This window comes from Parasteatoda tepidariorum, chromosome 2 (assembly GCF_043381705.1).
Source record: "Parasteatoda tepidariorum isolate YZ-2023 chromosome 2, CAS_Ptep_4.0, whole genome shotgun sequence".
Taxonomy (NCBI): Eukaryota; Metazoa; Arthropoda; class Arachnida; order Araneae; family Theridiidae; genus Parasteatoda; species Parasteatoda tepidariorum.
Genome location: NC_092205.1, coordinates 11,585,969 through 11,601,579, shown reverse-complemented (window position 1 = coordinate 11,601,579; position 15,611 = coordinate 11,585,969). Strand labels below are relative to the sequence as shown.

Genomic DNA, 15,611 nt, shown 5'->3' with positions numbered 1-15,611 from the left:
GAGGCATTTGAGACGTGTCATAGCAGTAAGACAAAATGACGCTGAAGTTGATGAAGAGTCTAAAGACAAATATGGGAAAGAAGCCCATATTCTGCATATATATTTAAATCGAAACGGTTAAATATAACACTAATATTTTACTAAAAGTGCATTTTATTGATTCGTTACATTTATAATTAGTTGACCCTATAATAAGTTTTGTTTCTTTTCAGATCAAGATCTTTTGAACATTCGAAGAGAATTGGACACACGATTTCTCGCCTCTCAAGACAGGTCCATCAACGTCCCCCCTCCTCCCTACTTGCGTGCTGAGATGCACCAGCATCAACATCAACATACACACATGCATCAACATAGTCCATTTCTTCCACCCCCTCTGGGAAGTCCCCTTCTACCACCATCTGCAGCTCATCTGGTAATAATCGCTTCATTTAATTTTTTTTTTCCTTCCTTTACATTGACCTTGTTACATTAATTTTATTTTATTTTATAGTACGACAAGTTCCCAAAAGTTGACTCAAGTTTCTACGGCAGAAACGCTGTAAGTTTCGTTACTAAATTTTATCACTCTATTTTATTTTATTTTTATATATACATATATAACCGTCGTTGAACAGCCGACCCAATTTTATGGGTTTACGACTACTAATGTTCAGCTCCGTAGCCTTGTAATTTTGAACCCAATTCAGAAGACCAGCCTGAAGAACTCCTGGATCGAGTATTGGGGGAAATTTGTCTTTGTGGAGGTCTTTTTGATGGAGCTAACCCGCATTTGCCTTACATGTAGAGGAAGACCACGAGAACCTCCCACGGTTAGCTTGACGGCCAGGGGACTCTAACCCATGACCCGTCCACTGAGGATATTTCACGTCAGCACTGTGGTCGGTGCAAGCCGGATGCGGAATTCGTATCGACTGGGATTCGAACCTGGTTCGCCGTATTGGAACATATTATAGGGGAACGTGCTCAGGGGATAGAGCGTTCGCCTGATCCGCCGAACACTTAATCCCCTGAGCCATCGCGGCTCATTTGCTATTTTGAGTTAATTTGTTATAAGTAAAAAAGTATATGATCACTATTTATCCCGATTTATTATCTATATAGTACTTAATCTAACACCATAACAGAATACACTAGGGAAAAAAACAAAAATTGTGTCAGATTATTATTATTATTTTCATAATTGATTTTAAAATATGTACAGAGAGTACCTTAATAATGACCCTCAATATATATTTTTTTCTTTTAAATCTTTGACAAAAATGAGTACTCAGGCAGATGATGCACCTGTAGGGTGTCAGTGGGATCAATATGCATTTTCTGTCAGAGGGAATGAGTAATTATTCATTATTGGTCAAAGGGTGGGACACTAATATGTGTTGATAAGGCCCTCATTTCAACTCCTTTTTGTTCTCAGTTCAGTTAAAAAAAATCCTGCAAACAAGTGTCTCAAATTTAACTGTGGCGACCAGTAAACGTAAAACGTTCTTCATTGATGATAAAATGGACATAATCGGAAAAATTGAAAATGGATACAATCAAGTTGATATTTGCAGGGAATATAAACTATCCAAATACATTTGTAACATATGAAAAAATAGGCAGTTAATAATTACTGCTCATGAAAAAAAATTTAAATGGCAGGAAAAAGTTTAAAAAAGCAGATCACAAGGATGTTGAAGAAGCATTACTGAAGTGGTTCACCAATCGAAGTATCTGGACAAATGTCGATGAATTTGCTAAGCGATTTTATGAGACTATATACTTTTATATGCTCGAATAGCAGGTTAGACAGGTTTAAAAAGCGGAATAATAGAAATTCAGGAAAAATTATCTGATAGTCAAGAAGTGTTTCCATATCTGATACTAAGGATTGCTCATCAGCTAAAAATTAAAAAAGTTTTGTCGCAAGCAAGACGAAGAGTAATGAAAAATAATACATTTTTTGCTATTACATAATATTTTTCAGTCATTTAATTGAATAATGTGTAATAAAAGGGAGGATTTTGGGAACCATTAGTTAAATTGCTTGAATAACGGATATAGTGAACTCCTGGTTATAGTGAACCAAAATTTCGGTCCCTTGAAGGTTCACTATAGCGGGGTTTGACTGTATATATAGTATACTCTCGATATCTCAAAGCTGAAGGGACGCTAAAAAAACTTTTGAGGTAACAAGTTCAGAACTAAATATGTTCTGAAAAGTACAAAATATATTCTAAAATGTTGCTCGAAAAAGTGGAGTCATGAAACATAAGAATAACTATTATTAAATATGTATGTAATGATAGTTGACTATAAGTCTATATACAATAATAAAAATTTTATTTTTAAAAGAAAGGCAAAAATAATTATGCATTTTATAGAAAATAATAGAGGTTTACAATAAACTTACATTGTGATTTTTCAGAAAAAATTGCTTTTCTATTTCGAAAAAAAAATTCGACATAACAAGTTTTGAGAAGTAAAAAATTGTTTAAGCAAGTAAAAAAGGTCATCACAATCTAACAAATTACAAGTGTAAAAGGTGTAACAAAAACATCAAAACTAATTTCTTTGTCAGGAGAAACAGAGAGGATTTGAAAGGTGATTATTAGAAACAACAATCGAACTCATTTTTATTAAGGTTGCACTTATTTTGAACAGTATTATGGTTTGACATGTGCCAAAATTTTCAACGTTGTGGGCCTATTTTGAAAACTGTGTAATTTTAATCTTTTTAGTTTAGTATTTATTTGTTGAATTATTTTTGTAGCATTGAAATAAAATTAACTTATTTATAATAATATATTATAGTAATACATTAGTATAATATAAAATGCTACTCTAAGCAATACTAGAGATTTGGGGCTTTATAAATATCTGTTCTGTATTATTCTAGAACCTATTAAGATATCTCCTCTCTTTAAAAGTGCGTTCTAATATTCTAGAATTGTTTTTTGCGCCTTAAAATAAATCAATAAAATATATTTACTTAATGTGTTGCAGAAATTTTAAATTATATTTTTTTTTATTTAAAAGGTAATTTTTCTCTACAAGTTAAGAACATTTTAGAATTAAAAGAAATCGAAACATCAAACGATTGCGATTTATAAAAAGAAAAACAATATATGATAGATATTTTAATCATTCATATCTGTTTTTTTTTTACAGCTGGGCTTGCCTACTTATCCGTCATTATCTCCTCTTTTGGCTCCTGGTTCTGCAACTGCTACACCAACGCCTTTTGCACCACCTGGAGCTTTGGCAGCTTTTCAACCAAAGGTACATAAAATTTATATATCAATTTTGAATATTAACTACTTTTTTTTTTTTTAAAAAAGAAAGACTACTTTCTTTGTATAATGTAGAACTAGCAATAGTATTAACATTTAATGTAATTACTTAGAAATTAAACCAGCAAATGAATTAGGATCCTTATTTAATATCGATATTATTACGATTTTTTTAAAGAGAGAGTGAAAAATATTATAAAATCTCATTAAAAAAATGTCTCTTTTTTTTTGTTCTTTTTTTTAAAGAAATAATGGCACCCTATACCACAACTAAAAATTTTGGAACGCTTCGATCTATAGTATCATTCGAATTTAATGCAACTCAAAAATATTAGAATGTTACACGTTGAACCACATTATCATAAAAATTCATCTTTAATGAACCTGAATACGATTCAACTTGAATTAAAGCATGTTTTAAATTTGCGTCATCCAAATGATAGTTTTACCGAATGACTTCGGAATTATAAAATTTTAAAAAATCTGTAGTTTTAAACCTCTATTGTTCTGTACTTTTAAACTTCTATTGTGTACGACCAATTTCATTCAAATGCAATATTTGTCATTTAGAATTTCACAATGAAGTAAAAATTTACATATCTTACAATTCAAAAAATTTTAGGCCCTTATTAAAAAATAATTACTGGAATTCATTTTTTACATACATAAAAGAATTTATTTGAATAAATTAGTTTTATAATTGCGCAAAAATTTTTCTGGATTCATTGTAACAAAAATTTTAGATATGGCGAAATATGCAAAAAGTTCATATTTGAGAACTTTCGACTGCTCGCCAGACTTAACTATTGGAAACATACTTTCGATATTGCAGGCTACCCCCACCAGCCCATATTTTAATAGACAAAAATCAAAATCCGTACAAAAAAAAAAGGAATGTTTATACAGAGAAAGTACGTTTTTGTGTCTGAAACTGTAACTTAATTAAAAGTTAGATGATTAATTATGGTTGCATGAATTCTGGAAATTAATAATAGCAGGCTAGTTTTGTTAAGCGTAACAAAATAATGAAATTTTTTAGAACTTTTTTCAAACTTCTAATTGTTATTGTCTATTTCAGATATCTCCATTGGTAAAGACAAAAAGTGTTGTAAGTCGCTATTGTTATTGTCATTATTAATTTTGATATCATATACTGTTCTATTTTTTTCCCTTTTGTTGCCAAATTAGAGACAAAATCTTAATTTTGCTATAAATATTCAAGGAAATTTCAAAAGCCTATTACAAGAATGTAGTTAGATTTATGAAAATAAAAGGAAAATTCTAAAATATTTTTACAACTTTCAAAAACATTTATGTCCACATAAGCTTTAACTTTAGAGCACACTATAAAAAAATCCAGTGTATCTGAGCGTCAAAAATGGTGTCAACTTCTTTACAACAACAAAGTGGTGTTTAACTTAGTGTTCCACTACACCAAAGCTAATAGTAATTCCTCTGTGTAATAAAACACATCAAATGTTTCTTTATACTACTGTAATTAACTGCCACCATGTTTGTTGTTCAATATTACTAAAATTTATAATTACAGCAAGATATAATACTCACAAAAATCAGTAAAGTTACTCATATGATACATTCTAAAACAAGATTTATAAATTTAGGATACATAGATACAATATTTCTAAAAATAAAATTAGTTGGTTAGTCAAACTTACAAACAGCACAAACAGAATATTAACAAAACCTGACAACCTGAGTGAATCGAAGTTAAATATTATTAAAATTATTTTATACAATTAAGAGATTATTTACATCTTATGAAAACATAAATATCTTAACTAAACATGTAATAAATGCATGTATAAGTACAACTAAAATATGCATGCAGTTAATAACAGTTTATATAAGTAGTTTGTCAAATCAATCCTACAAGAGTAACTTACTTAATATTGAGCAGTGTATGACTAGTCTTAACAAGAAAATTATTTTTTCTTAAAAAATTTTTAAAAATAATAATTTTTCTTAAGTATTTCATTAAATTGAATTGCCAATTCCTGTGCCTTTTTAGTGTTTCGAAAACTCAAAACCTGAACTAATTTTAAATTTTATCTCATAGAAACCTGGTCGGTGGTGTGCCATGCATGTAAGAATATCTTGGGAGATCTATCGTCATCAACAGAAGCAACAGGCTGACTCGCAAAAAGGGGGCACAGGGCCCTCAAAGGGAATGTCGGACCTGTTGCGACCCCCTAATCATCTTTTCAGCTCCATTCCAAGACCACACGAACTTGGTTTCTCTTCATCTCTGCTTGGTGCTGCATGTATGCATATTTAATTTAAACTCTTAAAAAAAAAATTTTATTGAAGACATAGTGGAAGAACATGTGGCTTTAATCTTATAGATCATGATCTTTTAAATTCATTTTAGAGAATTTGCAACAGAAAAAATTCTTAAATAGTAAGCAATTCTATATAAATGTGAAAAAATCATTACATGTTTAGTGAATTTGATTTAAAAAAATTATCATTTTTCAAAAAATCATTACATGTTAAGAAGTTCTTTATTGAATATGAGTCTCATTGAGTGTTGAAAAACATATTAGTGAACTTATAAAAATGTTTAATAAGAAATTACTATCTAAGTTATACTTAAATGTGAAAACATTACTTGAAAAGAAACATTTTAGTGAAACAGAGAAAATCTTGACTTAAAAAGAAAAAACAATAACTAACATTTGAGAAAATCAATTTTAGAAAACGTTTTCTGTAACACTTCGGAAAGTTTAAGTAAACCATAGAAATATCAAAAATAGCCGTTAGCAAAATATAATTTTCTTTTATTGGAAACTGTCAGTCGCTAAACGTATGATAGAATAAAATTATTGTTTTAGTTAAACAGTTAACTAAAGTTAATCACAGTTTTTAAAAAAGGGAAAATTAGTGTTTTTGAAATATTATTCAACGTGTTTTTCCAAAAAGCTCTTCTAATACTGTATTATTTTATTCATCAATTTGCCTTAAATTGAAACTTTTTTTCTGTAAGATAAAGCTGCAATAAGTAATCAAAAGTTATATAAATTATAATACATAATCATTAGGGATTACTGAAAAATCTATGAATATAAAGCAAATTGATTAATTAGTATAATTACGATAGAAATTATACTTGCTAACTAGATTCCAAGATATGAATTATTTTTAATCAATTAATTGATATTATGAGCGTTCGACAAACATAATCTTTTCAGCTCAGCCCATCGGATCAAGGCCCAGAGGTCGACCAAAGCTGAGATGGGCCGACTGCGTGGAAAGAGACATTTCAGTCTTAAAAGTCTCAAACTGGAAGACAACTGCCAGGCAGAGGCAGGCCTGGAGGAAGTTGATTGAGAAGGCCAGGGCCCACCTGGGGCTCTCGTGCCATTGAGGAAGGAAGGAATTGATATTATACAAACTAATTGTTTTATAAACATGAAGCATGATAATTTTATATACTTTATAACCATCATTGAACAGCTAACTCAATTCTGAGTTCACCAACTATCCATGTTTCACTTTGTACCCATATTATTTTAAACCCAACCCAGAAAACAAGGGAACTACAGGATAACACATTCGGAAAAATTAGACTTTTAAGAAAACCGTTAAAACCTCCCAAGGTTAGCCAGACAACAAGGAGACTCTTAACCCATGATACTTCAGCACTGTGGTCAGAGTGAACCGGGTGCAAAATTCATATTAACCAACTATCACAGGGATACAAACCTCACCTCATTGATTACTCTGTCCCCTGAGCCCCCATGGCTTTTAGGTCAAATAATTATATAATTGCAACTTAATATTTTGTTAAAATCATATTAACTCCATAATATATCAGATTACTTTTCTTTGCAGCATCTATACCTGGCCGTTCACCATATGAAGTTACTCCTCAGCATCCTGGGTTCTTAGGGCCTACACCTGCACATTTAGGTAAATATTCTTTGATCATTATATGCAAGGTTCTTTTCTTAGTAAGAAAATAATTTCTTTCTTTCTAAGAAAAGAGAAACAAATAGTGAAGAAAATTGTACTTGACTTGTAACTAATTGAGTTCATTATTTTTTTTAATGTCTCTTTCAGTCGACTCTCTCCATCAAAATTGTTTACCTGAACATTTACTTTCTTGTAAGCTGAACAACTTTTTTGTTTACTTTCAGTTGTTGTTTTTATTGAAAACTACTAACACTATTCAAAAGTTCTGTGTCAAAACCAATCATAATATTTCTATTCAGTTAATAATTTCTTAAAAAAAGAGAATAAGTTTTAAAAAAGAACAATTTGACAGTTGAAAATTTCTAAATTAATCAGCCTTACAAACATTTAAATTATTAAGTAAAATTCAAAATGTACTAATAAAAGCAAAAAACTTACATTAATACATTATATTTAAAACCATTAATTGTTGTAATGATTCATTATTTTTTTTAATTATTGAATTAGCTTAGTTAGTCATTTAAAATTAGCATAAAATGTAATATTATCCCAATTGAATATAAAACCTACATTTAACTCTTCAAATTTTAGGGTGTTTGAAAGCCACTAAGGTAATAAATATTTTTAAAAGATTGAAATACAATGTATTAACGCATTACAGTGGTTGAAAATATTATTATCAAAATCAAACGCTTCATTATCAAGATAAAGCAGAATGGCACAAGCATTTCAGTTTTATCCAACAAGCAGGATATATTTTGATAATTATAATTCTTCGTTTAATCTGATCGACATCCAACTAATGATGCATCAGATTTTAAAAATGTTTTTTTTTCACGTTTACATAATAATTCGCGATCTTTAATGTATTTTTTTAATTACAATTTACAAAGATTTTTTTTATATGTATAATGAAAGCAATCCTTTAAAGAGCATCTTTCATAATCAATTTATTCTTAATTAGTTTTAACTTTTTTATCAATAGAAAACAACTGACAGAAAATGAAAAAAATATGAAGTTATTATTATATATTTTGTACAAGCTTAAGTTTTAAAAAATTTTATTGGAATTTGTTTTTTCAAATATTATTGATTTAAGCAAAGCATCATATAACTCAAATATATAACATAATGATTGGAATTATTAAAATGGTCAAACTCAAGTTGCTCTAGAGTTTTAGAAAAGTACTTTAAATGTGAAACATGTTTTCAGCTTTAACAACAATAAATAAATTTCCTAACTTCGATCATTTTGTTTGATTAGATTATTTTGTTTTGTTGCTAATATTGCACCAAAGTTACAGTTATGATTGGTGAATATTTATGGATATAATTTTATACTGACATATTCTGCAGAAAAACCAACAAAAACTTTAAAATATAAACTCAAATCTTGTTTCTTCATACTCAAAAACTCAAAAAAAATTTTCTTTCTAACATAGATCTGTCCTCCAACAAATTAAAATAGAAAGAAAAAACATTTGAAATTATGTCATTTAAAAGAAAAATCCCAGTATTTAAAATCAATAATCAATTTTCTGTAATTGTGATTAAAAACAACCTGTTGTCCATAAATGTTTATAATAACTTGCAGCAATAACTAGAAACTTAAATAAATGAAGGCTGGAAAAAAAATTTGTATTAAAAAAAGTTTCACTGTTTAAAAAAAAAAATCTTATTAATAATCTGTATTAAAAAGACAACAGAAATCTACTATAAATTTCAACCTATCAAAATAAAATTTAATTATTTCACTAATAAGGTAAAAATCAATAGATAAACAAGGAAAATTTAGGTTAATAATACATTTTCTTACTTAACTTTCCATTCTTTCAATTCTCTATTTCTTTTTAACTATCTAAATGTATTTCCTTTCCTTTCTTGTTTTCTCATTACTTATCCCTAATTATGCTTATGCATCTTTTGAGTAGAATATGTGATTAAGTGTTTTATTTTGTTACAGGTATTACACCATTTGCCCGTCCAGCATATCCAACATTAGGTGTTCCTGGAAATAGTTTTGGAGGTCTTGGAGGATTAAGTAAGTACTTTTTGATGGAACTAACATACATTTGCTTTACATGGAGAGGAAAACCACTAAGACTTCTGGCAAGGAGACTCTAACCCAGTGTTCCTTAAACTTTTTGATATAATGGATCCCTTTTAAAAAATTTTAAGAAGTCAACGACCACCCCCCTGTGAAAAAAATTATTGCAAAAAACATCAATTATTAGAAAACATTTAATTTTATTATTTTAATAGCTTTTCCTTAATTAATAAATTGCTTTAGGGGATGGTTTTCGACAAAGCAACGTGCATATCATGTTCAACATTCAATCGATTTCGATGTTATGTTTTTATTGTCACAATTGTGGAAAATCCCGCTTCGCAGAGATACACTGTAGCAAACGGAATTATAGCTGCCATAGCTCGCTTTACAAGCAATGGGTAGGCTTTCAAACGTTTTAAAAATTAGTAGTCAGCGGACCCCCAAATTATAACTCATGGACCCCTTAGGGGTTCATGAACCACAGGTTAAGAAACCCTGCTCTAACCCATGATCCGTCTATCACTGAGGATATTTTACGTCAGCACCGTGGCCAGTGAGAGCTGGGTGCGGAATTTGTATCGACTAGCCATCGCTAGGATTTCAACCCCATTTACCTCATTAGAAAGCAAACGCTCTATCCCCTGAGCAACAAACTGCAGTACTGGCAATAGCACCATCTGTTGAGGAATAAGAGAAGTATTTCATGGAGAAGTATTTCATCAGTGGATATTTTATGGCCAAAAATGTTTTTTTTTAATTTCTTCAACAAATACGGAGAATTTTGAGAAAATACGGGAATCTTCGAAAGTAGGAAAATGTAGGAATCTTCGTTAAAAAACAGGAGACTTGGCAGGTATGAATTTGTAACGGTGACATAAATATTATATTATATGATTAATGATTCACTTGTTACAAACTATTAGAAAATATTCTTTGATTTTCATAAATAAAAAAAAAACAAAGAAATTGCTTTCCTAACATTCCAATATATAACCCCAAATAATTAAAGCAAGTGTTGAATAATTACTTCTGTCTAATGCCCTGATAGATTTTTACTTTATTAAATTTGCAGATTTTTACTTTAATATAAATGTCTTTGCACAGGTTTGGCTGGAGCCAGCATGTTAGCCGGTCGAGAACTAGGGCCTGGTTACTTGAGCATGGCGCAGGATCCGTGGAGCCGATTGCACAGAACACCTCCCAACTTCTCCTCACCCTCCTCACTCACGCCATCAGCGTGGGGTGGTTTGAAAGCGGAAGCTGAGAAAGATCGAGTCCAGAAACGAGATGAGCAAGAACAAAGAGAGAAAGAAAAGGAAAAACTCAAGAAAGCAGAGTCAGAAAAAAGAGAGAGTGAAAAATCAAAAGAAATTTCTAGGTAACACTTTAATTTACTATACAATCTTTACATAACTTCATTGTGATTGAAATTAATTATGAAATTGCCAAAATTATATTATAAAAGCATACTTTCATCAACAGTAAATTTATTATGAAAACATACGTAATATTATATGGTAAACATAAAAGTAGTAAATTGCGGAATGATTCTTAAAAATGGAGTGATTTTCAAAATTATACGATACCATTCAGTACAATGGATTTACCATATTTTTCTATGGGCTTTTGCTTTAACTATAGAAAACATTAAAAAACTATGTAAACATTAGGTTTTTTTTATATATTTTTTTTTGTTTGTTTGTTTTTTATTCCAGAAGACTTATTTTTCTTGAGTGATACTGAACAAAAATTATAAAACAAAATTTCATAATTTCTTGTAAACTCATAAAACAGTTTATGCAGATCAATTTTATAAGTGTTTAAAAATTTAGAGACAATCCATTTCACATTAGAGTTAGAGGTTGAGTAGCTCCGAGGAGCAAGGCACATCGACCACAAATCTATTGTACCCAAAACTTCAGTGCTTAAAAATGTTGAATCATAAAAATTCGATTTTAAAACAATGGTTGAGTTCCGCGACATGAAGTTCTTGGAGTGCGCTCCAATTTCCACCAACTTTTTTAATGTATTAAAAATACAGTTGGTGCAGAGTTGGAAAATATTTTGTATCGAAATTAAAAGTTTGTTTTGAAAACATTTGATTTCAACATAAAATCGCTTGTTTATAACAAATGGGAGAAGTTTGGAATATCTCCACTCTTCTCTTAAAATTAAAACTATTTAAACTTTTTTGGTTGTTTACGAATGTCAGTTTAGAAGCATTTCAAAGTGCGCTCCAAGTAAGGGGAACTCCCCGAATATGTTCATTCTTTAAACATTACCAATAGTAATGAATTTAATGATGATAGAATTCATTATTTAAACAAAATCAAAATAATTCTCTTTTTATATTTTAGGGAAAGTAAAAGAGAACATGAAAAACAAAAAGAAAGGTTAGTATACTGACTAAACTCTTCACACTTTTATAATCAATGTATTTTACATATTCACTTCACTATTTGAGTATATTCCTGTTAATATTAACTAATAATTGGTGAGGTTTTAAAGTTAGACACAGCTCGAAATCTGTGTTTAAGAAAATGGACACAGTTCGAAATATGTCTTCCCTATTTTCTACCTTAGCTTAATTTAAAAACTAAATGGGTAAATGTGCTTACTTTTCCTTATTTATTTAAACACAAAGCATAATCATTGCGGAGAAAAGACTTGGGCTTAGGGTAGCACAGTGCCGGATTAAGCGTAAGCGGGGCACTAGGCTATTCAAATTTTTGGGGCCCTTAGATTAAATTTTTTTTCTCTTATATTTTTTATTTATTCATATATAATAAAAGTATCTTATAATACATATACATAATAGTAAATCTTATAATACATAAACTATAATAATACTTATAAATAATAACTAAAATAAGTAATAAATAAATATGATTAACATTATGTAAAAAAATTATAGTATTTTATTAGTATATATTTGAAATTGATTTTTTTTAAATCATTGTTTTTCTTAATTTTTTTAAATTTATTTTCAAAAAATCCATTTTAAGGGGGCCCCTAATCATCAGGGGCCCCAGGCCATGGCCTAGTCTGGCCTGGCCTAATGGGTAATCCAGCACTTGGTAGCAGTATACTACAGATTGAACTTTTAAGACGATGTCTTTGTATTTAGAATTCTAAGCAATAAAGTGAGTTTTAAAACTTTAAATTCGTACTAGGTAAATTTCTAAATTTAAATCACTTGTGGTAACATTCAAAAACAGCAGTAGACTTTTATTCATTTTTTTCTTTTATTTTTTTAAAAAACTTACAAAACGTACCAATGATTTAAACAAATGGAGAATTTATTTTGATTCATTAGCTCATTTGTTAAAAAAATAATGGTTCCTGTCATAAAGATATATTTTAAACCTAGTTCTTTAGAATATTATAAAATTATTATTATATTCAAAAGAAATAGGTATAGAATTGTAATAAAATATATTACGTATTAAAAAATATATTATTAAAATTGAGAACAAAATTTATGCACTTTTTTAAAATATGAAATATTGAAATTTCTTTGAATTTATTGTGAGAAAAAAATCGAAATTCTTTTACTTGATATTTCGAATAATAATGAAATTGTCTAAGAATAGAATAAGAATAATAGTCTAAGAATAGTGAAAGTGTTTCCTAAATTAGAAACAATGAATCATGAAATAAAATTAAAAATTACACAATCATAAAAGAAAAGTAAATGTAGTAAGTAAAGGCAAAATAATGTTAGTAATTGCATATGAACATTAGAAATACAAACAATGAATTATACTGAAAAAAAAACAGCAGAAGAAGAAACTGAAAGGTAGCAAGAAAATTCTTCCTAAAATGCTTTTGTATGTCAAATTGTTTTAACTTATTTACTTTCAGTATCAATATTTTAAAAGTAACATATAGATTCATACTTATGTTGCCACCAAATTATATAATAAATGTTTAACTTAATATTTTGCAGAGACAGGGAGAATAGAGCGAGTCACATTAGCAGCAATCCTGAAGTCATCAGGAATGGAGAGATAGCTTCAGACAGAAATCGAGAATGGGAAAGATCTCGAGAAAGAAGGGATTCGTCGAGATCCCCTATACGTTCAACGCACAAGTCCGACGTCACATTTGATGGCAGCAGCTCTGGGCACAACAGCAGCAAATCCGACGTCAAAGTGAAAGAGGAAAAAAAGGAGGATGACCACAATAAAGAATCAAATTCCGCCAATCCCAGTGGTACAACCTCGGCAGACAGAGAGAGAGCCAAATCGAACGAGCTGTCCCATTCAGAGTCAAACTCAGACTATATGTCCCGGGGTATGATCCCGGGACTTCCTATGGGTCTCAGCGCTTCCGAACAGGCCAGACTCTCTGGATCTCTAGCTGCCATGTCCCAAGTTCCACCACCTCATTTCTGGAATCCATTACCACCGCCTCAGTCTTCAGCGGCAGAGCGGTACCGCAGTCTGGAACTGCAACAAGCGCGGGATATGGACCGTGAACAATTGATGCAAAAATATGCCTCTATTTCATCTGTGATGCCTTTGATTCCCGAACGATATCGGGAAGCAGAACTTGCTAGACATTTGTCCTCTTCAGAGGCCGCCGCCAGAGAGGTGGAAAGGCAGCTACAAGCTGACAGAGACAGGCAAGTGTACGAACGCACAAAACTGCCGCCTCCACCCTTGAGGCCTAATGATCCACCGTATGTTGGTGGACCACCACCAGGGCCTTTACCACCTGGTGGAATGTTTCCATCACTCGGAAATCCTTTCTTGAACAGTTTATGTGTGTCAAATTATCCTCCCAGAACCAAGCCAGGCTCTCCAGCAAGCATTGGCAATGGTATACCTCCACCTTTAATACCTTGTGTCAGTCAAGGGAGTAGCCCTGTCGCAACTAGTACACCCTCGCCTTTGCATTTAAAACTGGGGACACCCTCTAATTCAAGTGTTGAAGCTAGTAGGGAACATTATACCTCTAAAGATAGGCGTGAGATGAGCAGTCATTCTGCGACAGAACTTGAATCTCAATCTAGATAACAAATTATTTCGATGCAAATTTTTTGTAGAATTTAGAGAATAACAGCTATTGCTTATTTACAGTATTAGCCAAATCTAAGATGAAGTCTGAAAATCCTCAGGATAATTCAAAAATATTATAATTTTTAAAACAAATCAGAAAAAAACTAGAGTAATTGATGTAAAAATATATATATATATGTTATAAGAACAAGGCCGGTGCAATTAAATCTAATCATCTTTCCGAGAAAAAAAATTCTCTTACTTATGTTACATTCGGGAAGCAGAAGAGTGCTTTTTATATGAAATCTAGAAATTAATTTATTCTAAACCTGAGGTACTTCATATAAAAAAACTTTTTAAAGCACAGCACTTCACCATAGCTGTTGTTACTCATTAATGCTGTTGTTAATTGCCCATTACTTGTTTGAAATAATTCATGTTGTAAGCTGTGCAAAATATAGATCATCCCCATTTTTAATTTATGAAAAAAAATGTGTGTTCAACCTTTGCTTGTAAAGTGAACGTTAAGCTTGCACATATCAGCTGAAAATAATGCATATTGTGATGAAACTTAAAAAAAACATTCATTTGTTTATACTCCAGTCGAGTTGGATGTTTTTTGAAATGCATCTTAATTCTGGCAATGTGAATAATATAGCACAATTATATTAAAACATTTTCAGTGTACAAATTACATTTTCCCATGCTTTTATTTTAAAAATGATTCAGTATGTAGATTTGCGTCTGCGTCCTCTGGATGAAGATGTTGTTGAAGCAGCTAAATATATAAAGAAATTTTTAATGGAAATGAAATTGAAAATGACAATTCAGTTTCGCAGCCCATTCAAAATATCGCTGAATTAGTTATATATTTTTTCAGCTGCATTTAAAATATATCTCCTAAATCATTGTGACTTTCATTCAATGTTCTGTTGTTGAAAAATGCTCTTGAAATTAAAATTACTAGTCTTGCCATGGAGACAAATGTCTACAGAATTAATTTTCTGTTTCTATTTCAATTGTATATAATAAATAGATTGACTATCATGAGATGCCTAAAGTTATTTTTTATTACAAATTCCACTATTTTTAACAGATTAATTTATTCCAATACATGTTCTAAAAATATCTTAGTATCCAATAGATAAATTTATGTTCTAAAAATATCCTTTGTATCCAATAGATAAATTCATGTTCTAAAAAATATTCTTAGTATACAATAGATAAATTTATGTTCTAAAAATATCCTTTGTATCCAATAGATAAATTCATGTTCTAAAAAATATCCTTAGTATCCAACAGATAAATTTATGTTCTAAAAATATCCTTAGTATCCAATAGATAAATTCA

General features: G+C 30.2%; 1 protein-coding gene across 4 annotated transcripts in view; it reads left to right on the top strand.

The window, feature by feature from the left end:
- The window catches only part of LOC107445627 (uncharacterized), a 593,665-nt gene extending 578,357 nt beyond the window's left edge, over nt 1–15,308 (top strand). For 3 of the 4 annotated variants that reach the window (XM_071177172.1, XM_071177174.1, XM_071177175.1), the window contains 11 exons: nt 213–415; nt 494–541; nt 3,154–3,264; nt 4,354–4,383; nt 5,353–5,557; nt 7,128–7,205; nt 7,356–7,400; nt 9,172–9,249; nt 10,363–10,636; nt 11,616–11,651; nt 13,208–15,308. In XM_071177172.1, the coding sequence (XP_071033273.1) occupies nt 213–415; nt 494–541; nt 3,154–3,264; nt 4,354–4,383; nt 5,353–5,557; nt 7,128–7,205; nt 7,356–7,400; nt 9,172–9,249; nt 10,363–10,636; nt 11,616–11,651; nt 13,208–14,279 (2,180 nt within the window). In that variant the 3' untranslated portion in view covers nt 14,280–15,308. The remainder of the gene's footprint in view (nt 1–212; nt 416–493; nt 542–3,153; nt 3,265–4,353; nt 4,384–5,352; nt 5,558–7,127; nt 7,206–7,355; nt 7,401–9,171; nt 9,250–10,362; nt 10,637–11,615; nt 11,652–13,207) is intronic. The other variant, XM_071177173.1, reaches the window with a different exon arrangement.
- Nucleotides 15,309–15,611: the final 303 nt, after the last annotated feature.